The sequence below is a fragment of the Haplochromis burtoni genome, unplaced genomic scaffold (assembly GCF_018398535.1).
Source record: "Haplochromis burtoni strain Fernald_Lab_line unplaced genomic scaffold, NCSU_Asbu1 Contig_53, whole genome shotgun sequence".
Taxonomy (NCBI): Eukaryota; Metazoa; Chordata; class Actinopteri; order Cichliformes; family Cichlidae; genus Haplochromis; species Haplochromis burtoni.
Window position 1 is genome coordinate 640,625 of NW_024582414.1, and position 20,020 is coordinate 660,644.

The window sequence follows — 20,020 nt, forward strand, 5'->3', positions numbered from 1 at the left end:
CACAAAACTCTAGCATGTAATGCCCCAACTTTTAATTATATGTCTAGTCTAGAAAAAGAACTGACAGATGAGATTGAATGAGTCTGAAATAAAAAGACTGAAGACCAGCCAAACACACAAGATGAGACCTATAACATAAACCGAGCCTCTAGCATTACAGAAAGCTCTCACCCTTATAAATATCTGTATCTGACTGTTTGACATTCCTCCTGCCCCTGTGGGGACTGAAGGAGTTCCAGGCAAATTAAGAATTTGAAGACTAAGCCAAAAAGGGAGGCACAAGGTGGGGAGCATTCAGGTGTGGTGAAAGCAGAAGAGGGAAGAAAACAAAGAATATCAAATATATACTCCCTCCCCCGAAATGATTCTCTTTCTGCTAAGATCAGAGCTTCTCGTGTGATTTAAACTGTAACAGCTTCTCCCTCGCGAAACTCGTGCGAGCATCTACGGGCGAGCGCGTTCTCCCCACTGTCATTACACGTTCTGCTGAAGGTGTTTTTCACAGCATGCGGTTTGTTTGCAGTTTCCTGTAACAACCACATCAATGCAGCAGGAAAAAAAGCGCATACTTACTGGTTCACCTTGGGCTCCCCTCTCCCCGGTGCTGCCTGGAATACCTGGTTTTCCCTGGAAACATAATCATGAGCTCAGTGGTGATTCACTCAAGCATCCTGTGTAGTTAACAGAAGTCATGCACGGCTTCTCGTCATTACCAACACCACCATCATTATCACCACAATTTCCCGTGTGGCCACACACACGCGATGGCTGAGTTTAATATTTCAAGGTTGCCTGACAGCTACAGACACAACACAGAAACTCCAGGATGAGATTCTGTTTGTCGTAGTCCAAACATTGTATAGCCAAGACACTCCAATTATGTGACCAATGGCATTTGTTTTTATGCCTGTGAGCTAAATTTGCAACATTAGAAGTTTTGTGGCTCATGAAGCAGAGCAGGTCATCTGCTAATTTAAAGGTTGGTGGTTTAATCCCCGGCTACCCCAGTCTATGTGCCAAAGTATTCTTGGGCAAGATACTGAACCTTGAGTTACTTCTCGTGCACTTATCGAAGAAAGTATTTAGACACAAAAAAAAGTGCGTATGTGATGAGACATGAGGTATAAAGTGCTTTATACAAACAAGTCAATTTACTATTTAATTCAATAAGGTAAGTCCTTTGGATATTAATTTAGAGCTGCATAGCTGGTTAAAGTCCAATAGTCCCAGTCAAAAGGACATTCAACCGCTAAAAATCATTTACTGGCATTCCTGAATGGAAACATAACTGTTATTTTCGCATCTTAATCCAGAAATAATAACATCATTTACCATTTACTATCATTTTGATTAAAGAGCTTGTGCACAATGGTGGTTTAACCACTACAGAAACATAAAAAATGATTTTGTTAATTCCCAGTGCTGTTAATTTAGGGCTTCTGTAGCATTGCTTCCGTCTACTGAAAAGGTTAGACACAAGGGAAAAATATGTTTTCAAACTGTACACGAGGTGAGTGAAATGAACTAAGGGGAGAAGTACAAAAAAGCACAAAAGCCAATGACAATTTTTAAAGTTCACTTACTGTTTAAAAACAAGAGCCAGTTAGAGTAATGGGCTAAAAAAAAAGAGCGTGGACCACAAAAAGATTTATGAGCAGCAGTCACAACCACTGTCAGCTGCTTTAACTTAACAGAACTGCCTTCGACTGTGAGCTTCATGGGACATGACATCACAGATAGCATCGTTTTCTCGCTATGACTCAATTGGTTCTTTTTTCTCTTTTTTTTTTTTTTGCACAGAGAAAATAGGAATTAGAATGAGTTACAAGTTTTGAGAGATCTTTTATTGGGCACAAGATGGCGCTAAGACGTCAGAGTTGGAAAAATGGAAACAATGCTGCATCTTTGGCAGCAGCAAGGAAAGGTAGAGAAAGTTCCTTTAAAAGAGTGCAGTAGCAGCAACAGTGGGACAAAAGCTACTGTCAGCAGAAACTCCTCGCTGTGAGGTGAGGATGCAAGCGTTTGGAAAGCACACAGGTTGAAACAAGTCCCAAGTTTGTGCTTGATGTCCCGTCCAAAGGATGGCACGAATGTACTGAACGAGTGTTTCACTGTACCGATGGCTGACTGAGAGAGAGAACGCAGGCCCAGACGCGTCTTTGTAGGTGTTTGTCTGATAAGAATGATTACCAACAATCCCAAAGCGTCAAATGTTCAGCCAAGACATGATTTGTGGGCAAGTAAAGAAGCTCATTTGTCAGTGGTAAATGAAGACAAGCCAAACAACAGCACGAAAAGAAATGAAGGTGATAAACAGCATATATATCTATATCTATCTACATATACACACATACATACATATTAGAGAGAGAGAGTAGCGAGCTAGACAGATAGATATGACTGCTGTGAAGATCATCACTCCATAATTAACCAGCCCACATGGAGCCATTTTTGATTGTGCCACTGATCTCTGCTGTTTACATGCTTTTGCCATCTGTTGATCAGTTATTGCAGCCTTTCGCAATGCATCAAAACTGCAATTCATCATTTGATCAATAATTAATTGTAAAGACCAAAAAAGGGAAGAAAAAAAAAACCCAACCTAGGGTTTGCTGGCAGGAGGCTCCTAAAATCTGCCAAAAGTCTGACTGTGGCGTGACCTGCTGCATCTATTTGTTCAAATATCCCACTGAGTATTTACTGTGGTCACAGCTCTTTGATCAAAAAGACTGAAGTATAATTGCTCCACTCTGCATGCTTAAGTATCCTTGGTGAGATACTGAAGCCTGAGTTGCCCTCCATGCTTTCACTGGAGTGTGAATGTGTGAATGTTAGATATAGCGAGCACTCAGACATAGAAAAAAGTGCTGGAATGAATGGTTGACTGAGCAATGTTATACAAAGCACTTTGAGTGATGAAACAGAGTAGAAAGGTGCATTCCATTTCTCTTAATAAACCCTTATCTAATCTGCAACCACGAACTGGATAAACAGTTAAGAAAATGGATGGCTGTGATTAAATGAAATGAAACAGGTCTGGATGAATGTCTTATTTGGACTTTGAACACTGTAAACGGGCTTAAAGTAGTGAAGATTTACTCCTTATTTCTTAAATATAAAAGAAGGAAATTGTGTTAGCAACTGAGACATAATAATTTTAGTACCGCGCAACGTGCGAAACCTTGCAGCCATGCCAGACGAACAGCAAGGAGCGCATCATCACATGCTGATGAAGAGCGCAGAGTGTGTATTGTTAGTGCAAATCAAAAGATTCTTCATGATAGCTTTAAAGTAGTATTCTACACTGTTGCTTCTCAAAAAAAAAATAAAAAAAATTAAAAAAAAGCTTTAAGAGACAAAAGGAAAGAAATATTACTCACAGGCTTCCCAGGAGGGCCTCTCTCTCCTGGATTTCCAGCCTTGCCCTTCAAGAAGAAAAATATACATATGAATGATTAACGTGTATTGAAATACGTTAGGTTAACTCAAATCAAACCCATTACCATGTCTGATGGTGATACAGTTCCAGCTACTACTTCACAGCAGAAAGACGGATGTTTGACATTGACCGCTCAAACATCGAGTTTTAGGGAATTTCTCTCATATGAAGACAAAAATGTGAGTGTTTTACAGGAGGAATAAATAAATGTGTTGTTCATTTATCTTCAACTGCTTGATGGCGCAAAACAGCCCAAATGTTTACTTTCATCCTGCTACTCCTCAGCTTATTGAGATCCGGTTTCTTTTACTACAGACCGCCAGCAGCACAGGCGAATTACATTTGCGTCTAATCCGCCACAGGGGCAACTAGACCAAAGCCTCCCTCTGAAGATAAAAACTGCTTAAAGTCTGATGGAGCTTGTGCACCGGGCAAGCCGTTGTTGTTCTTGATGCTGTTTGAAATCAGACGCACTCGTGACCTTTCCATGAAGTGAATGTGCATCTTCAAGAAGGGGGGCGTGCTTGTTGGCTTGTCGGCTTGTCCGATGAAGCTGGATGACGCATATTTTATGACTTTTTTTATTATTCTTGGCTTCAGACAAATTAAGCTACGTAAATGTACTCAAAAGCCTTCAAGTATATGTAAAACACACAGCATTCCCTGTTTCTCTCTTATACAGATGTGAAAACACGTTGACCTAAAGACTACTTACTATTAAGCTTGGCTCTCCTTTAGGTCCGATCTCCCCCTTTTCACCCTGAAAAACATACCACCGTTTGGAACGAGATTTAGGATAAAGCCTCAGCTAACACACAGGAATTAGTGTCAATTTCCTACTATATCTATACCATGATGTTACCTTGATGCCCTCAGGACCCAGTTCTCCCGGTGGGCCATCTGGACCTCGGGGTCCCTGTGCAAAAACAAGACGAGCCACACCACTGAACATCACTCAGCAAAGAAAGAACAGTACGTTGAGCATCTAAGCTCTCACATGCCAACTATGGGTAATGAAACAGCACCACCAGCAAAGTAATTAGTCTGTATTGTTTGTCTGTTTGGGGAGGTGTTCCAGCCTGATGTAGCAGCCTCCCACCCCCACAGGGATTCAGGGGTTTCACAGCATTGTAGCGCCACCATACAGAGACAACAATCTATAACACCGACACCCTCAGCCCCCCTCTTTTTTTTGCTCCTGTCCATGCTTTTAGACCTTTCAGCTTATCTCTCCATTGAGTCTTCCTTTTATATCTCTTCCTTTGAGGACAAATCTGCTGCTATTTTGCTTGAGCCTCTCGTGTCACTCTGCTCCTTTATCTTCCTTGTAGGATTTATCGTTATATTCTTTTTCCTTTTGTTCACCTCTCCAACCTCAGTCTTGATTTAAACACCATTGAGTCATTTACTTTTGCCTAATCTTTCATGTTATAATGGATGCTATGTTCCTTTATCTGTTTAATCTTGTAATAGTGTGGAAAAAACTTTTCTTAGTGGCACGGACACTAACTGAAGGCAGGTGACGTACATTCACCCCTGCAGTGTGGCACTGAGGTCATGGAGCAGTAAAATTATGACAACACTGAGTTGCCATAAGGTTTGCTGTCATTTTAAAGGTCAGCTTGGTCAGCTTGGCTGCCTGTCTCACAACTAACCAGATGTTGACTGAGATTCATATTTCTTCATGTTTTTTGGTGGGAAAATAGGCAAAGCAGTTATTTAGTTGTTTCAATAACAGCTGTTTTTTAATAATTCACTTTAGTCAGTTTTCTTTGGCCTACAATAAATCACATGCATTTACAACGACTGATGTATTTGACCTCAACAAAGACAGAACTGACACATGTGTGGATTATGTTAAACAACTCAAGTGGCAAGTGTCGTATGTCTTTCTGGGCAAAATATGCAGAAGGAAGAAAACATTCTGAGAATTAAAGAAGACGATCTCAGATGAGAACTAAAGTAATGTGGTAGTAACTTATTACAATTATTTTTTCTCCTAATAGGACACATTCAACTAGAAAGCTGCTGTTTGGTGCAGAAGCTACTGTAAGTGGATGTAAACTATCAATTTAAAGAGGCGATTTTTGCAAAAATAAAAGTTTGAAAAGTCCAAAATGAGCTTCTGCTTGCTTACGCTAGCCCAGCATTTTACAAGAAAGCACCAAACTTTTAACTACCTTGCTGGTAAAAGAAATTTGGAAAAGCTGCTTATGTGTTAACAATTAAACGATTCTTCGGGGACTTTTCTAAATGTCAAGATACAAAACAAAAGAGTTTGTTTCCAATCAAATAAAAAAATCCAATCTTTTTTTTGAGGGCAAACAGATTTCTGTTAATACCACAGGACTGCAGTAATCTTATTAAAAGATAGCAGGACATGCCGTGGCATGTATATCTGCCAAGTTGGTTCAGGATTTAAATTTGCTTCCTCCTTAATTTCTGCTGCTGCAGAATTTAAATTCTTAGAAAATCACAAGCACAGAAACCAGCAACTGTTCTTGTGTCACCTGTAGGTGTTGTTCTTCTCTCTGCCACACGATGTCCCACCAGCATTAAATCACCTCACTGGTTTGACCTTACAATAATGTCTTCTAACACTAGATTCATGGTGCTCGTGAAACAGTTGTAATTGCACCTATAAAGAAGCTTGGGCCATGTGGAACGACATCCACATGTCTTTTAATTGCTTCAAGCTCTGGTTTATGGGAAAGAAGATGTGATGTGAAACAGACAAACCAAAGGTCTGATGAGGGAAGTTTTTTTTAAGGGACTGATGCAGCTTGTGCCCAAATGTTACAGTCTCCTCTTACCCTTCTACCCTTTGGCCCAGCAATGCCTGGACTACCCCTCGGTCCCGGTGGACCCTGTCAGAAAAAAAAACAGTGTGGATATAGAAGTGAAATTAGTGAGAACATAGACCAGGAAATTATAAGAAGAAGGGAAAAAATAAGAATAAAGTTTGAAGGTTTTCATAATATTTGGTGGAGTTATGGTTATAATATTTAGATAAAATAACTATGCATCTTCTAACCACATCATCACTAATGCTGTGAACCTACGGCATGCTGCACAAACACCTCGGTGGAAATAATCTTCAGCCAGTTAGACGCACTGTTTACTGCTCCACGTTAAATTGTGAGAATGGGGGCAACTGACGTATGGGTGTTTACAAAGACGAGCGTGATCCTTCAGCACAGTTTAAGGGCCCAAGAAAATCTTGCAATTTAGGTATTTACAGACATCCAGCCGAGACACTTGTTACAGAAGATGAGATTCATTAATACACAGGGAGCAAAAAGTACTCAGCAAAGGAAATTGATGACAAAAAATACACATATAGGGAGGTATGCATGAGGTTAAAATCCTGCATGTTTTTGTTGCTCCACTTACAGGTGCACCTTGCATGCCGATGTCCCCTGGGCTCCCTGGCAACCCTGGATAACCCTGACACCAAAAAGAAAGGGGAAAACATGTCACTCTTTATTGATATCGCCTACAAAATCATTTTTAAAAAGTAAAAGCGGTTAACACAACATAAAATATCCAGGCTTATCTGCACTATGCTTTGGGATCAGCAGCTAATCTGGGGCAGCGGTGAACAGAACTGTGTTTCATATTATGTTGTCTTAGAATGGGCTCCAGGCTGTTCGGTGTTGTGGTTCTCACCCACATTTTACAGTATTTTCCTATAATTATCTATGAGGGAACAACACCCAAAAGTCAAAGAAAGTCACTAAAGACTAGAACACGTTCCAGAAAATGCTAATCCTGCAAATTGTCTTTGAACAGAAACAGAATTTCTGGATAAGATCATTGTAATCTGTGATGATTACACAGCACAAGCCTCTAAACTCAACCTCCACTCCTCGTTAATGTGGCTACATTACACCACCAACTGGTTCACACAAATCACTGCAATCCCTCTCGCAGCTCACAAACATCTCTCTCCTTCTTAGCCAAATGTGCACGCTAGCCTTTTGACTGCCACCAGATTAGTTAGGTCAGGCCTGGGGCCCAAAGCCACAGACATGGAGTCAATCCAAGGCCCCTGGACAGTGTAGGATGTAGGCCAGCTTCTCTTGAAGATTCATGCAGCATTACAGCACATATAAGAAACACTGCTGCACTGGACACTGTTTTTACTCAGTCTCAGTAACCCACAATCAATGGGCACTATGTTCACTCAGCTTATACACAGCTAGGTTAGGCTTTGGCTCTCTTTAGTGTTACAATGAGGTACAAACTGTGAATGACTGTTAGTGGTCTGCTACACTGGTCAGATTCTCCATGCCTCTAACTAATCCTTCAGTACATTCGATAATATTACCTATCTAGAGATTAGATAGGTGTCTAAAAGATCTAAAAGATTCTCGTAATCTCCAAGAATATAGTACCTGGACGTTTATTTGCAGCAATACTCTATATTGTGCTGCTGTCAGTATATTACTGCAAATTTACAGTGAAAGGTTTCACTATGCAAACACCTTCAATAACAACACTGTGGAAAGATCTATTTTGCAAACATTTGTACCTTCAGAAGTTGCAACACTGAGTAATCTGGAACTTGGGTCTCTAGAGGGTCTGCCTTCATTTCCAGGAACTAAAACATGTAACATCTGCCAAAGCTTACAGCCAGCATCGCTTAGTGGTTCGAATTTAACTCATCGTCTTTAGCCATTAGTTGACTGTTTTAGTCTATTAACCCTTTTACTGTAGGTTTGTGAGCTGTCAGACAAGAAACTGAGAGCTGCAGAATATCCTGAGTGACTGCACTTACCCTGGGCCCCTTCTCTCCGGCTGGACCTGTTGGACCTGGTGGTCCCCGGTCACCCTGGACGAAAAGGAAGAGTTGATCATTAAACCATGACCTAAAACCTCAACACACATGTACATACATTTCTACTTAATAAAAGCCATGAAAGTGGAGAGGAGCTTCTTTAAGTGTAGAAGGTAAATGTGACAGTAGTGTACAAATAGCAGATACTAATATATATATATATACTGTCTTTGGCCCTCTGCACAGTATAATAAAAGCCAAAGGTAAGCCCAGCTGATCAGTAAAGCTTCCAAGGGCTTTTTTTTAACCTCTGTAACACTTGTTATTCCACCTTGTCTCACACAGGGATCAGACTATTCGTATGGAACTGTTTTGGAAATACTTAGCGCAGTATTAAACAAATATTATCCATATATCTATAATGTGAAAAGAATTTTTAGGCTGTCAGGGTACGGCTGGTGATGACAGATTGAACCAGGAGGAGGATTTTTGTGTAAGAGGAGTAGGAGGACAAGCAAGAATCTGACAAGCAGATGGCTTCCCACCACAAGAACATGTTCTGACAAACGGGCCTTCTGGATAGGAAGGAAAAGGGGCTGCAGGTTGAGATAGAGGGAGGGAACAATTTACTGTACAGAGATTAAAAAGGTGTGTAATGCTGTGCACGTTTACTCGGCATAAGCTGAGGTGGAAAAAGAACTTTTAAAAAAGCACTGTGTCAGAAACAATTACATTTTGGGAGTTTCTAACATCCGTAGACAAGCAAATTTGTCTAAAGAGTATTGTAATCAAATGTTCCCTTTCATTATAGCTTGACGTTCAGCAGAGTGCAGGAGGGCTTAAAGGAAATAGTGGTGATGTGGATTTGACAATATTGTTATGGATGAGGATGTGAGAGTGTTGAGTGTTTATACAAGCACGTGTTCTGGGGCTCGTGGGCCTCAAGCCATGGCCTAATTATATAGGTCTGCCACTGACAGGCAGGCAGCTCATGCTGTCTGACAGCCTAATGACAGAGAAACACACACCTTACCTTTTCACCAGGAACTCCTATCACCCCAGCTATCCCAATCAGGCCTGCTGGACCCTGGAGAGGAGAGGGATAGCGTTAAACAGAAACACATCACGAGAAGTTATATCTGCGCAATAACCCAATCTTCATTCATCTAAGGGTTACTTCCCGACTAGTCATGACACCTGGAATGTGAGAGGTCATAGATTACAATCTAATGCTTACATAAGCAAAAATGCAGGCGCTGCAAAGATGAAGAGAAACCTGAAGGGGTGAAGATCATTTTTACTATCTCGACTTTCACGAGTTTTTCCTAGAAATAGTGCTTAACTAAAAACACCGAGAGAAACAAAGGAAAAGTAAACACATCAATATGTGCCAGTAACCATGCTATAACAATATTAATTCCAAATCCACTTCACAACCCATGTGGTATTGATACTGGGCCGTTATTCAACAAAGCCAGAACAAATGGCTGCAACCTTGTTGTGACTGCTGAAACTAAACTGTTGTCTGGCAAAAAAGAAAAAAAAAAAAAAAATAACAAATAACACATTTTTTAATCGCACAATTGCAGTGGCTCACGTACTACGTTCACACTGCACTCAGCGTCAAGAAAAGCTATTTTGCGAACGACTCCTTGTGGTGGAACCACCAGAAAATGTAAGTATGGAAGTTATCAGAAAAGCTTAACCATTTCCAGTTTAGTCATGCTGGGACGGGAGAGTGGGGGCTGGGGGTGCTATAGTTTGAAGCGGTGCCAGCTGCTTCACTGGATAATCTGGAGTAAAATGGCAAAATGTCTCAGTGGCTGATTTGACATTCTGGCAGAAAAGCGCAGTTTAAAAAAAAAAAAGTTTGTCCTCGTGTTTCTAAATATGTGAGTATGTAAAGTGAGAATAAACAGGAAGGAACGATGTGAGATGTGCAATTATCACAAATCAGACTGAAGCCTCAGGATTAAGAGTGCATGCATTGCAACACCAGATTTCTGTGTAATAACTCAAACGATTGCCCGACAGCAGAACACGCCGGCCAACCACTATTGTGGTCAGTCTGCTGCTGTGGCTGTTGTGTGGTTCCCATGACTGACACAGTTAACACACTGACACAGACTCTGTGGGAGTGCTGTTCTTACTTTCACCGTACAGACACATATATGTATGCCTCTAAATGTAGAGGAAGAGACGCCACCTCTCTGGGGACATCTCAGGCCCTCCAAGGTTTGGAGGCCTATCTCCCCCTACCACCACTTCCCCTGCCAGTGGCGGACTCCCTCAGACATCGGTGCGTTGGTGGTTCTTTGTGTCTGGGGGTGGGCGTCCAGGTACACACCGGCTCACTCCTTGGCGGCCGCTTATCGGGGCCTGGAGCCTGGGGCTCGCTCGGGCCACTTCGGAGGTGGGGTGCCCCCGGCCTCTCGGCCTGGGGCTCGGTCACTCAGGCACAGCTGGCTGCCGGCGGAGCTCACGGGCGCGTCACTGCAACTCCCCCTGGCTTCTGCTCCGCGGCTGCTGAGTGAGCCCTCATCTGGGACTCTCCTCAGCTCTTACTGGGACAGTGGCGCGGCTGCCCCTCTGTTGGTCTTCCTTGGTCTCTTGTGTTCTGGGGGCCTCTGGATGTCTGGAGTTTTGATCTCCTCCATACCTGCTTCATACCCTGGAGGACGGGGCTGTGGCTCCCCACACTCCCTAGCAGATCGTTACATGGAGAAACCTTTGGAATGCAAGCATGCTGATCCACACAGGTATGCACACAGGTGTACACACGGGTATTCACAGACGCGGACTACAGCTTTCTTGGCTGCTGCCTCAAAGCACATTGTGCGCTGTCTATCTTGCGTGCTGCACAATATCGTTTATTATTTAGTATCTACTGATATCTACTGCTAGCTAGTTTATTGTGATGGTGCTGTTTTTTTTATTATGTTGCTCTTTGTTGTTTGCTTTCTCTTCTGTTTTTTTTCTCCATACAGGTGACCCAGGTGTTTTGTTTGTTTGTTTTTTTTTTTTTTCTTCCCCCCCTTCTCACCGTCTCTTCTCCCCTTTGGTTTTCTTTCTCTCCCTCTCTTTCTTTCATTCTTTCTCCCTGTCCTATCCCCCAGTCATGTCTGTCCCGTTTGTAGCAACTGAAAATAAAATAAATTCATAATTATAATAAAGGTCAATCAAATGGACCAATATGGCAAGGCCATGATGATCCACTTGGTAAAATAAATCCGCTTGGCATCTTTCTTGGCCTTAAGACAACAATTCTGATGGCTAAAGATCCAAACGGGACACAAAAAAAAAAAAAAAAAAAAAATGTAGAAAGAGAGAGTCCGAGGCTGAGACCAAAGTGGCAGACAAGAAACAGACCACGATGACAGACACTTTTGTAAATGTTTTTTTTTTCCATTTGTCTGGGCCTAACAGGCTGAGAGCCTGAAAGTTCGTATTATGCCCTTGGGGTGGGGGCTGGGGGGGCTTTAAATTGACCTCAAATCTCTTAATTGGGATGTGAAGCAGGATATTGTGGTGCCCTGTATCACTTAACAGAAAGACGTGGCTTCAAAAGTTTTTCCATGTGAGGCCTTGACAGGAGAGCTTTAACGGTAATGTTTTTAAGGCCATTTGGTCTCTGAGCCACAGCATTAATAAGACCTTACAGTCGAGGAGGAAATACAGCCAAAGTTAGATTTTAATAAGAAATTCTTTTTAATAAAGATCTTTAAATGAATGTGAGTACACTCTGAGTCAGTGACACACACACGCGCGCACACACACGCACAAAACATAGGTGAAGTTAGTTGTGAAGTGGAGACTGAGATGAAAACAGAACAATCAGCAGATAACCTCAAATCAGCCAAACTATGATCTTAAAAACTCAAAATTACACTGAGAACAGTTTATGGGAGGCCTTAGAGCATAGATGTCAAACTCATTTTACATGATGGGCCGCATGCAGCCCAATTTAATGTTAGGCGCAGACTGCTTTTTGACAGTGTAAAATAGTCTAACTGCACATGTAATCCTTGAGCTAGCTCAATATTTGGGCTTAAATTGTAAGAAATGAATGTGCAAAGTTACAGAAAAAGTTCTGGCAGCTTTTTTATTTAATTTATAGAAAATGTTCTATTTTATTGATTTATTTTACTTTGGATAGAAAGTAATAAAAATTAAAAAACAAACCCCCACATTTCTGCAGTAGATACTAAAAAAAACAGGAACTGTAATTTTGTCTGTTACTTCATTACTGTACTATGAATGACTGTGGAGGAGTTCTTTATCAATAGGACAGGCTGTAAAATTTATGAAAATACATTTAAAAGCCTTCCTTCCCATTTTCCAAAGACATCCATCCAGTGGGCCGGATTGGAGTGTTTGCCAGGCCAATTCTGGCTCCCGGGCCTTATGTTTGACACCACTGCCTTAGGGTGATATAGATGCACTCAGTGAAGACAGTTTGACTGAAACCCCTTTGGATCGACTCAGGGCTTGGAAGTTTTCTTTTTTTTTTATCTTAGATATCTAATTTATCTGGAAAGTGATGTAATGGCATTCATTAGACCCTCCATATGTTTTAGAGGGTTTTTTTCCACTCTGCAGAGCCCCATGGTTCCTGTTTGGCTTCAAAGGCCCTTCTACTCAGTAACTGCTCTCATATGTGCAGTGCTGCAGCAAAGTCCCACTTGGTTGCCTCCACTATGCACAGAATGCAAATATTAGCATTAAGGGGCCTCCGGGAAAGACCAGCATACTTTGAATGGTCAGAACAGTTGCGTGCATACGAGAATCTTACAATTATGTCCCGGCATTTCTCTACAGTATCTGTGTCAAGTATAAAACCCAAAGACAGACGCACGAAAGTGTGATTTTTGCAGTTAGTTGATTTCTTTACAACCAGTCCTGACACAGATGTTTTTGGGTAATCGATAAACAGTCCAACATTTCTGTGTTAACAATTTCTCTGTAAGTATGATTCATGCACAACAGCGTGTCAAAAAGGCTTTTACAGGCTTTGAGCCATAAAAAAAAATGGACAACACAAATGAGATCACTTCCACAGAGGATATCTGTTCTACTGAGAAGTTCCACCAATTCTGATTTAAAAACAGTACGGTATTTGGATCGCAAGAGGAGAGATCCAAAATTTCTTAGCCTCAAAAGTAGGTCAGTAAAATAGTGATGCATGAGAATGTGTTCCTGTAACCACTTCCACAGTTGCCACAGAGAACAGTTAATTTACTGGAAGCACTTCATCAGTATAAATCTAATAAAAGCTATACCACAGCCCTGCACTCTCTATAAAGGGATCCAATGGAAAACTACTAATCCACAGTACACCGTCTGTTAGCTAATGTCATTAGAGGTGTGAAAGAAACTTACTTGTGGTCCAACTTTTCCAATATTTCCCATGTCCCCTTTCTCTCCCTGCAAGCAGTAAACATCAGACAATGTGCTGGTTAGCTTCCTGTAGTTAAACAGATCACTGATTTGGTTCTCACAGGATATTACAAGTACAAAAAAGATCACACACATAGACCATGGGACTACATGTATGATTGCCATCATGTATGATGATGTTTTTCTGGAGAAAATACCTCCAGAATAAACTGCAGCTCTCTCATAATTAAGGGCATGTTTACAGCATTATAAGTCTAGGCAATAAGCACCTCGCAAGGGGAGGAAAGCATGAGACCAATAAAATCTTGATGTACATAATACTAAATTTATTATACCACATTACAGCCAATAAAAAATAAAAGAGTAGGGAAAAAGTCTACAGTTGACTATATTACAATGTAACGCCATTTTTACAACACTGTTACGATTTTTCAGTGAGATGATGATGTCATGTGGCATTTGAAATTGCCACAAACATGCACTTACGTATACGGTGATTAAGTGATGGGATCTCACCTGTAAACCCTCGGAGCCAGGTTCACCGATGTGGCCTTTCCTTCCAGGTCTCCCCTAAAGGTCAACAGACACGTACACGTGAACGTAAGTATAAATGCTGATCGAATGACGGCAAAGCATATTTCATTCCATCCAGTCGGAGGTGATTCATCCTTATGAACCACCTACAAAAGGCTTAGCATGAGTTACGTGTGCGGCTGAGTGCAAATTCAGTGTATGAATTTGGGAGTTCTTACAGTAGGGCCTGGCCCGCCGGGTGGGCCGAGTGGTCCTTCTTCTCCCTGCAGAAACAAAGTTTGTTCAATAAAAAGTTTCCAAAGGCATGTTTCTGAAAAGCTGTAAATAAAAACGTGTTACACTGATTTGAAAATTGTATAAAGCATTTATTTCTCTTCACAAACAGATGTTAGAACTTGTATTTTTATTATATTACATAATACCAGGAAGTTTAGCACACTGATGTATCACTTCTTCTTTTAACAAAATTTAGAAAGCATGTGCAAGGATAACAATTGGAGAGTTTTTTTCCCATTCTTAGTGGTAAATGATTTCAGCTCCATGATGGTTCAGGGCTTCTTTTTATTAATTATTAACATTATTATTATTATCATGATTAATGACTAATAGTCATTTTTAAGCATAGGTTCAATCAAAAGTGAGCCATCAAACCTTTAAAAAGTGGAAAACCCTTATTAATGATCAAACGTCCCTGTGCAGTGATTTCCACTGTAGCATTGTGCCAGCAACTCTGGGGTCATCTTGTAGCACCGTGTTACTCCTACCCATGTTTTTTTGTTGCATGCAACATTTCCCCTCTGAGCATCCATTATCGCTAACAGATGAAGGCAATTCTGTCTGAATTGGTGATGTCGGCACATTCCCTTGTCTACAGTACAGGAACTCCACAGGGGGCTGTGCTTACTTAATTCCTGTTTACTCTGTACACCTCAGACTTTCAGCAAAACTCCCGGTCATACCACCTACAGAAAATGTGATGATTCTGCAGTTGTCTGATGTCAGCAGGAGAACCACCGCTCACTAGATTTCTTTTTTCTTTCTTACAAACCATAGTGTGTAAAATCCCAGCAGTTTCCGAAATACTTAGACCAGCTCATCTGGCCTTAACCCACTCTTCTCCCTCATTCTGATGCTCAGTTTGAGCTTCAGTGGTTTTTTTTGTTTTTACTGTGCCTACATTTCTAAAAGCATTGTGTGGCATGCTAATTAGATATTTACTTCAATGAGAGGCTGAACAGGTGTACCTAATAAAGTGTCCATCTTAGTTTCTTACAAGGTCTTGCAAACTGGATATGAAAAGGTTTAAATTTTACTCAAATAAAGAGAAAAAATTTATATATCTTGTTATTTCTCAACATCATTGTTTTGGGTAACAACCTTTGTCTGCGTACTCTGCCGTGTGTGACAGAAGAATACATTAGCCAACTCTACACCGTTGTGTATGGAGGCCAGATCAATATTCCAACATTAAGCACAATAGAAAACTGTGTGTTGCTCTACACTTTCCAGTGGATTCTGTTTCTTTTTACAGGGCTGGAAAAAATTTCAGCCTTGTTTTCATAAGCACCTGTTGGTGAATCATGACTTCACCTGGTGGAACATGCCCTGAGAGATATAGCAGGGGGAAAAAAATCTGAGATCTGAGCTATACCTGTGAAATATGAATAGATGTTAAATGAGAGGGAGTGTGCTAATTCATCTTGCCTGATCAAATGGAAATTCCTCAGTGAGCTATAGTTTCCACTTCTCTTCTCTGAGTGAATTGAGAACCTGGAAAGATAAGTTAGGTGTCAAATTGTCTCACCTGTATTCCTTTAGGCCCTGGCGGACCCTGGGGTCCTCTCTCACCCTGCAAACCCTGAAACACAGGTGAATGTATGACTGGATGAAATTAATGAATGAGTGGATGGCTCGAGAGAGTGGAAAAAGAGATGCCGTTGTACCTTTGGACCAGGTGGTCCGTTTGGGCCCGGCGCTCCAATGTCCCCAGGAAACCCCTTGCAAATTCAGGAGAGAAAGAATATTGTTATAGAACATTATTATTAAGCCAAATGTTTTGATTCCTCTGCATTAACCTGTATAAGACAGAACTGTATAAAAATAATGATGGATTGCTGCTGAGCTAATGTTCTCCCTCAGGCAAGCCTGCCATGACACAATCACTCATCTCATAAAATGTGCTTGTGAGCTGCGGCCTTTGTGACCTTTGATGACGTAGCAATTCTGGGCAGCTTGACTTTGACATTGTCGATGTGTTTCACATACTGTGCAGTATTAACAAGCACTTGCATATTCTGCATAACACCTAAAGACAGAGTGCTGGCAGACCATGACAGAGCAGGAAAATTTTAAGGACATATTAACATTGTGGAAATGTAATCGTTTTGACTTAGAAACGCTTGTGGCTAGCAAGATAATGTGCTACATTCAGTTCAGTGCTATGTTGTTGCTAGTGGGAGAGCTAGCATAGCATAGAGAAGATTTTCCAAGTACGTATTCAGGAGTTTTTAATTTAACCACAAACTGTAGTCAGATGAGTTGATGCCTGCGAAAAGCTCCAACAACAATCCCACGCTGCTGCTCTTTCTCTCTAGTAAAACGCTTGTTTTTAAGCTTTTAATGGAACTACTACTAATACAGTTATCACGAAAACCCCCAACAACAACGTTTTAAGCAAAGCAAGTCGATTATTGACTTAAAAAATTAAAGAATGTAAAATAATTACTTGCCTCTTCCATGACAAAAAAACCAATTCAGTCTCTGTTTGTCAGAGCATCTATAGCTAATTTTAATAATTCAAATCAACATCAAATTACAATTTTTAGCAATTACAGGGATTATGAATGACAAAGATAATGTTTTCTGAGTATGAATAAATAAACTCAGCCCAAAAAAGGAACAAAAGAATGACAAAACATCCACGAACATGCAAATACATGTACCTAATATGAGCGACTTTGCCCACACAGACACACTCAGCAGTATAAGACTCTGTGAAGTCATCCGTTTCTGTTTTAAGATTTATATTAAGCTGTTCATTATCTTCTAAATTGGTAGATAATTTGGTGTGAAAGCAAACGGAATAACAACCACAACAATCGAATCTAAGATGAGCCAGCATTTGCAGTATATGCACCGTGAATGAAAATACTTATTTTACAGCCACATGGATTCAGCTTAAATCCTATATCTGCTTCCTGCTACCTTATCCCCCTATGCTGTCTGTGTCTTCGCATTATCATAAGTTTGACTTGGAGCAGCCATAAAAGAAGCACTCTCTTGGCAACGTGTCCATTGCATTACACACTCTATTAGGAAGTAGCTGTACCTCAATCTGTCTTTACTTTAGTCAGCATACTCCACTGAGCCAAAATACAGCAAAAAAGAAATGCTGTCAGATACTACAGTCAATATTTTAAGAAGACAAAAGCTGAAACATTTTACTCTGACCTTCTCATACTTCGTACTGGACTGCTGAATACTGGCCTCAGTGAAGATCATGTTTTTAACAGTAGCTGCCTCTGACTCCCCTTTATTTCATGCAAGCGCAACAAATATTAATAATAATAATTTATTTGTACAATAATTTTCAAAACACAGAGTTACTAAGTGTGTCATAGTTTGAATAAAAGCTAACCATAAGTATACATGTTCCAACATACAGATACATAAATGGGAAAATATGAATGGAAAGCTAACCTGTAAAAATAAGAAGTCAGTCGCTCTGATATAAGCAAGAGCCAGTCAATGTAGAGCTTTATATGTTAATAATTTGATGTTAAGGTGGATTCTGAATGTCACTTGGACCCAGCAAACGGAAGCAATAATAGCTGTGATTGGTGAGCGTCAGATTAGCTTTTGTTAGCAGCCTTGCTGCTATGTTCTGCACCATCTGGAGAGGAGCTATGGAGGACTGAGAGATGCAAGTGACTGACAGTAATAGGTGGGAGAAAACTAAAGTGTATATTAAAAGCTCCAGATAAAAGAATGAGTCTTTGATTTTTGCAACATTTCTTAAATGAAAGAAACATGACTGGATGAGATTTGAGATGCAAGATGCAAAACTCGGACGTCGTTCAAAGATGTGCAAAGATGCAGATTTCTAACGTTGCTGACTGATCTCCTTAGAGAAACTGTCAAGAACCTGTTTTACCAGGATTGAGATGAACAAAATTTGAATACATCCACTTAGAAATGGCAGAGAAGCATTCACTGAGATGGGAGATGCTGTTAAGGTTTTAGGGCTTAACAGAAATGTACAAGTGTGTGCCATCTGTATAGCAATGGTAAGAGATTCCTTTGAAACTATTAAGTAACATGTATAAAGAAAACAAAATTGGTCCAAGATTAAGTGCTGGGGGACTCCACATATGAGGAAATATATTTGTTAATATGCATTGGTAAGTATCTGTCAGAAAATTGTGATGAAAAAATGCACAACCATGTATGCCTTACCTCTGGTCCTGGAGGCCCAGGTGATCCAGTCACACCCATTTCTCCAATTTTACCCTGACGAAAAGAGAAGAAAGACATGAACAATTTGCTCCTCTTGTGTTGTGCGGAAATAAGTCACTGACACCACTTTGATGATGTATTCAAATGTTAGATCACCAAGGGGATCCTACAGAGAGTCTAAAGCACTCAGATCATGATTCTGCGTGCTATAACTGTGAGACAGGACAGGGTATAAAAAAAAAAGAAAGATCAGAAATAAGTAAAAAAATTAGCCAATAAAGACTAATAATGTTACTTCATATTTGCTAATCTGTGGTTGACAAAAGATTTTCCAAGCAGTTTCTGTCACTCCATCTTAAATGTTTGTTTCTTTGCTTTGATTCACTACAGATAGCCGTTTAACTTGTGCAGCTTTCCTGCCATTATGTTAACACTAATATTACAGACAGCTGGGCACCAGTCTGGGTTTGGTGTGGAATAATCGCTCTAAGTGCTTCAGTAACAGTTCTTAGTAAGTCAAAGATGCAGCAGTTTGCTGAAACCACAACTTATCTCTGATTGGCTGGCAAGAGACAAGAGCTGAAAAAAACCCCACCTGAAACCAAAGATTGAGCCAAAGGGATTACGTTTACACATGCTAACCTCTTTATTTAGCACTGGCTGTGTTTAATATAATTATCCAGCACTGTAACAGTATACATATGACAGGAAATAGCAAAAACCCTTTAATCATGTAGACTGCTAACTACATGTTAGCTTTTTGTCTTTTCTTTCCTCTTTACACTGGGCTAACAATGTCATTATTCTCATTACGTGACTTGTTTAGATATCATCCTGCAGGGAATTTGTAATGTTTTAACTTAAAAGAGATTAATTTGCTCTAATGGTTGCTTGTGCTGATAAGCAAACCCAGAGCTGTTTAAAGACATTAATTTCACATTTATCTCCTATCACTGAATCTCCCCTCCCAGAAAATCTAAGATAAAGGTAATGTTTTCTGAGTATGACTAAATAAACTGAATCCAAAAAGCATGGCAAAACATCCACGAACATGCAAATACATGTTCCAAGCATGAGTAACTTTGCCCACTCAGACACACTCACACAGACATACCGGTGGCCCTGGTTTCCCTCTGGGCCCAGGAAGACCAGGTGCACCAGCAGCACCCTGAAAGACAAACACACACCATTTTTGAGTTGATTTCACAAAGTCTGTGGTTGACTTTTCTTGTTTTTTAATCAATCTCTATGTACTGTAATGGAGCAAACACAGGTAGAACCTATTGGTAACAGCAGATACACACATTGCATGGTCACATGGCGTGCTATGCTTTGTAAGGACACTTACCTTATCCCCCTGGTACCCCATCTCTCCTGGCTCGCCCCTTTGTCCGGTTTCACCCTAGATTTCATAG

General features: G+C 40.6%; 1 protein-coding gene across 1 annotated transcript in view; it reads right to left on the bottom strand.

Annotated features, from left to right (window-relative positions):
• The window catches only part of LOC102311250 (collagen alpha-1(XXIV) chain), an 83,824-nt gene that overhangs the window by 21,044 nt on the left and 42,760 nt on the right, over window positions 1-20,020 (bottom strand). The window contains exons 17-32 of the mRNA XM_005923910.3: window positions 19,954-20,007; window positions 19,720-19,773; window positions 18,606-18,659; window positions 16,094-16,147; window positions 15,955-16,008; window positions 14,369-14,413; window positions 14,133-14,186; window positions 13,599-13,643; window positions 9,253-9,306; window positions 8,220-8,273; window positions 6,833-6,886; window positions 6,253-6,306; window positions 4,302-4,355; window positions 4,155-4,199; window positions 3,381-3,425; window positions 574-627 (exon numbers count right to left, since the gene is read on the bottom strand). Of these exons, the coding sequence (XP_005923972.1) occupies window positions 574-627; window positions 3,381-3,425; window positions 4,155-4,199; window positions 4,302-4,355; window positions 6,253-6,306; window positions 6,833-6,886; window positions 8,220-8,273; window positions 9,253-9,306; window positions 13,599-13,643; window positions 14,133-14,186; window positions 14,369-14,413; window positions 15,955-16,008; window positions 16,094-16,147; window positions 18,606-18,659; window positions 19,720-19,773; window positions 19,954-20,007 (828 nt within the window). The remainder of the gene's footprint in view (window positions 1-573; window positions 628-3,380; window positions 3,426-4,154; window positions 4,200-4,301; window positions 4,356-6,252; window positions 6,307-6,832; window positions 6,887-8,219; window positions 8,274-9,252; window positions 9,307-13,598; window positions 13,644-14,132; window positions 14,187-14,368; window positions 14,414-15,954; window positions 16,009-16,093; window positions 16,148-18,605; window positions 18,660-19,719; window positions 19,774-19,953; window positions 20,008-20,020) is intronic.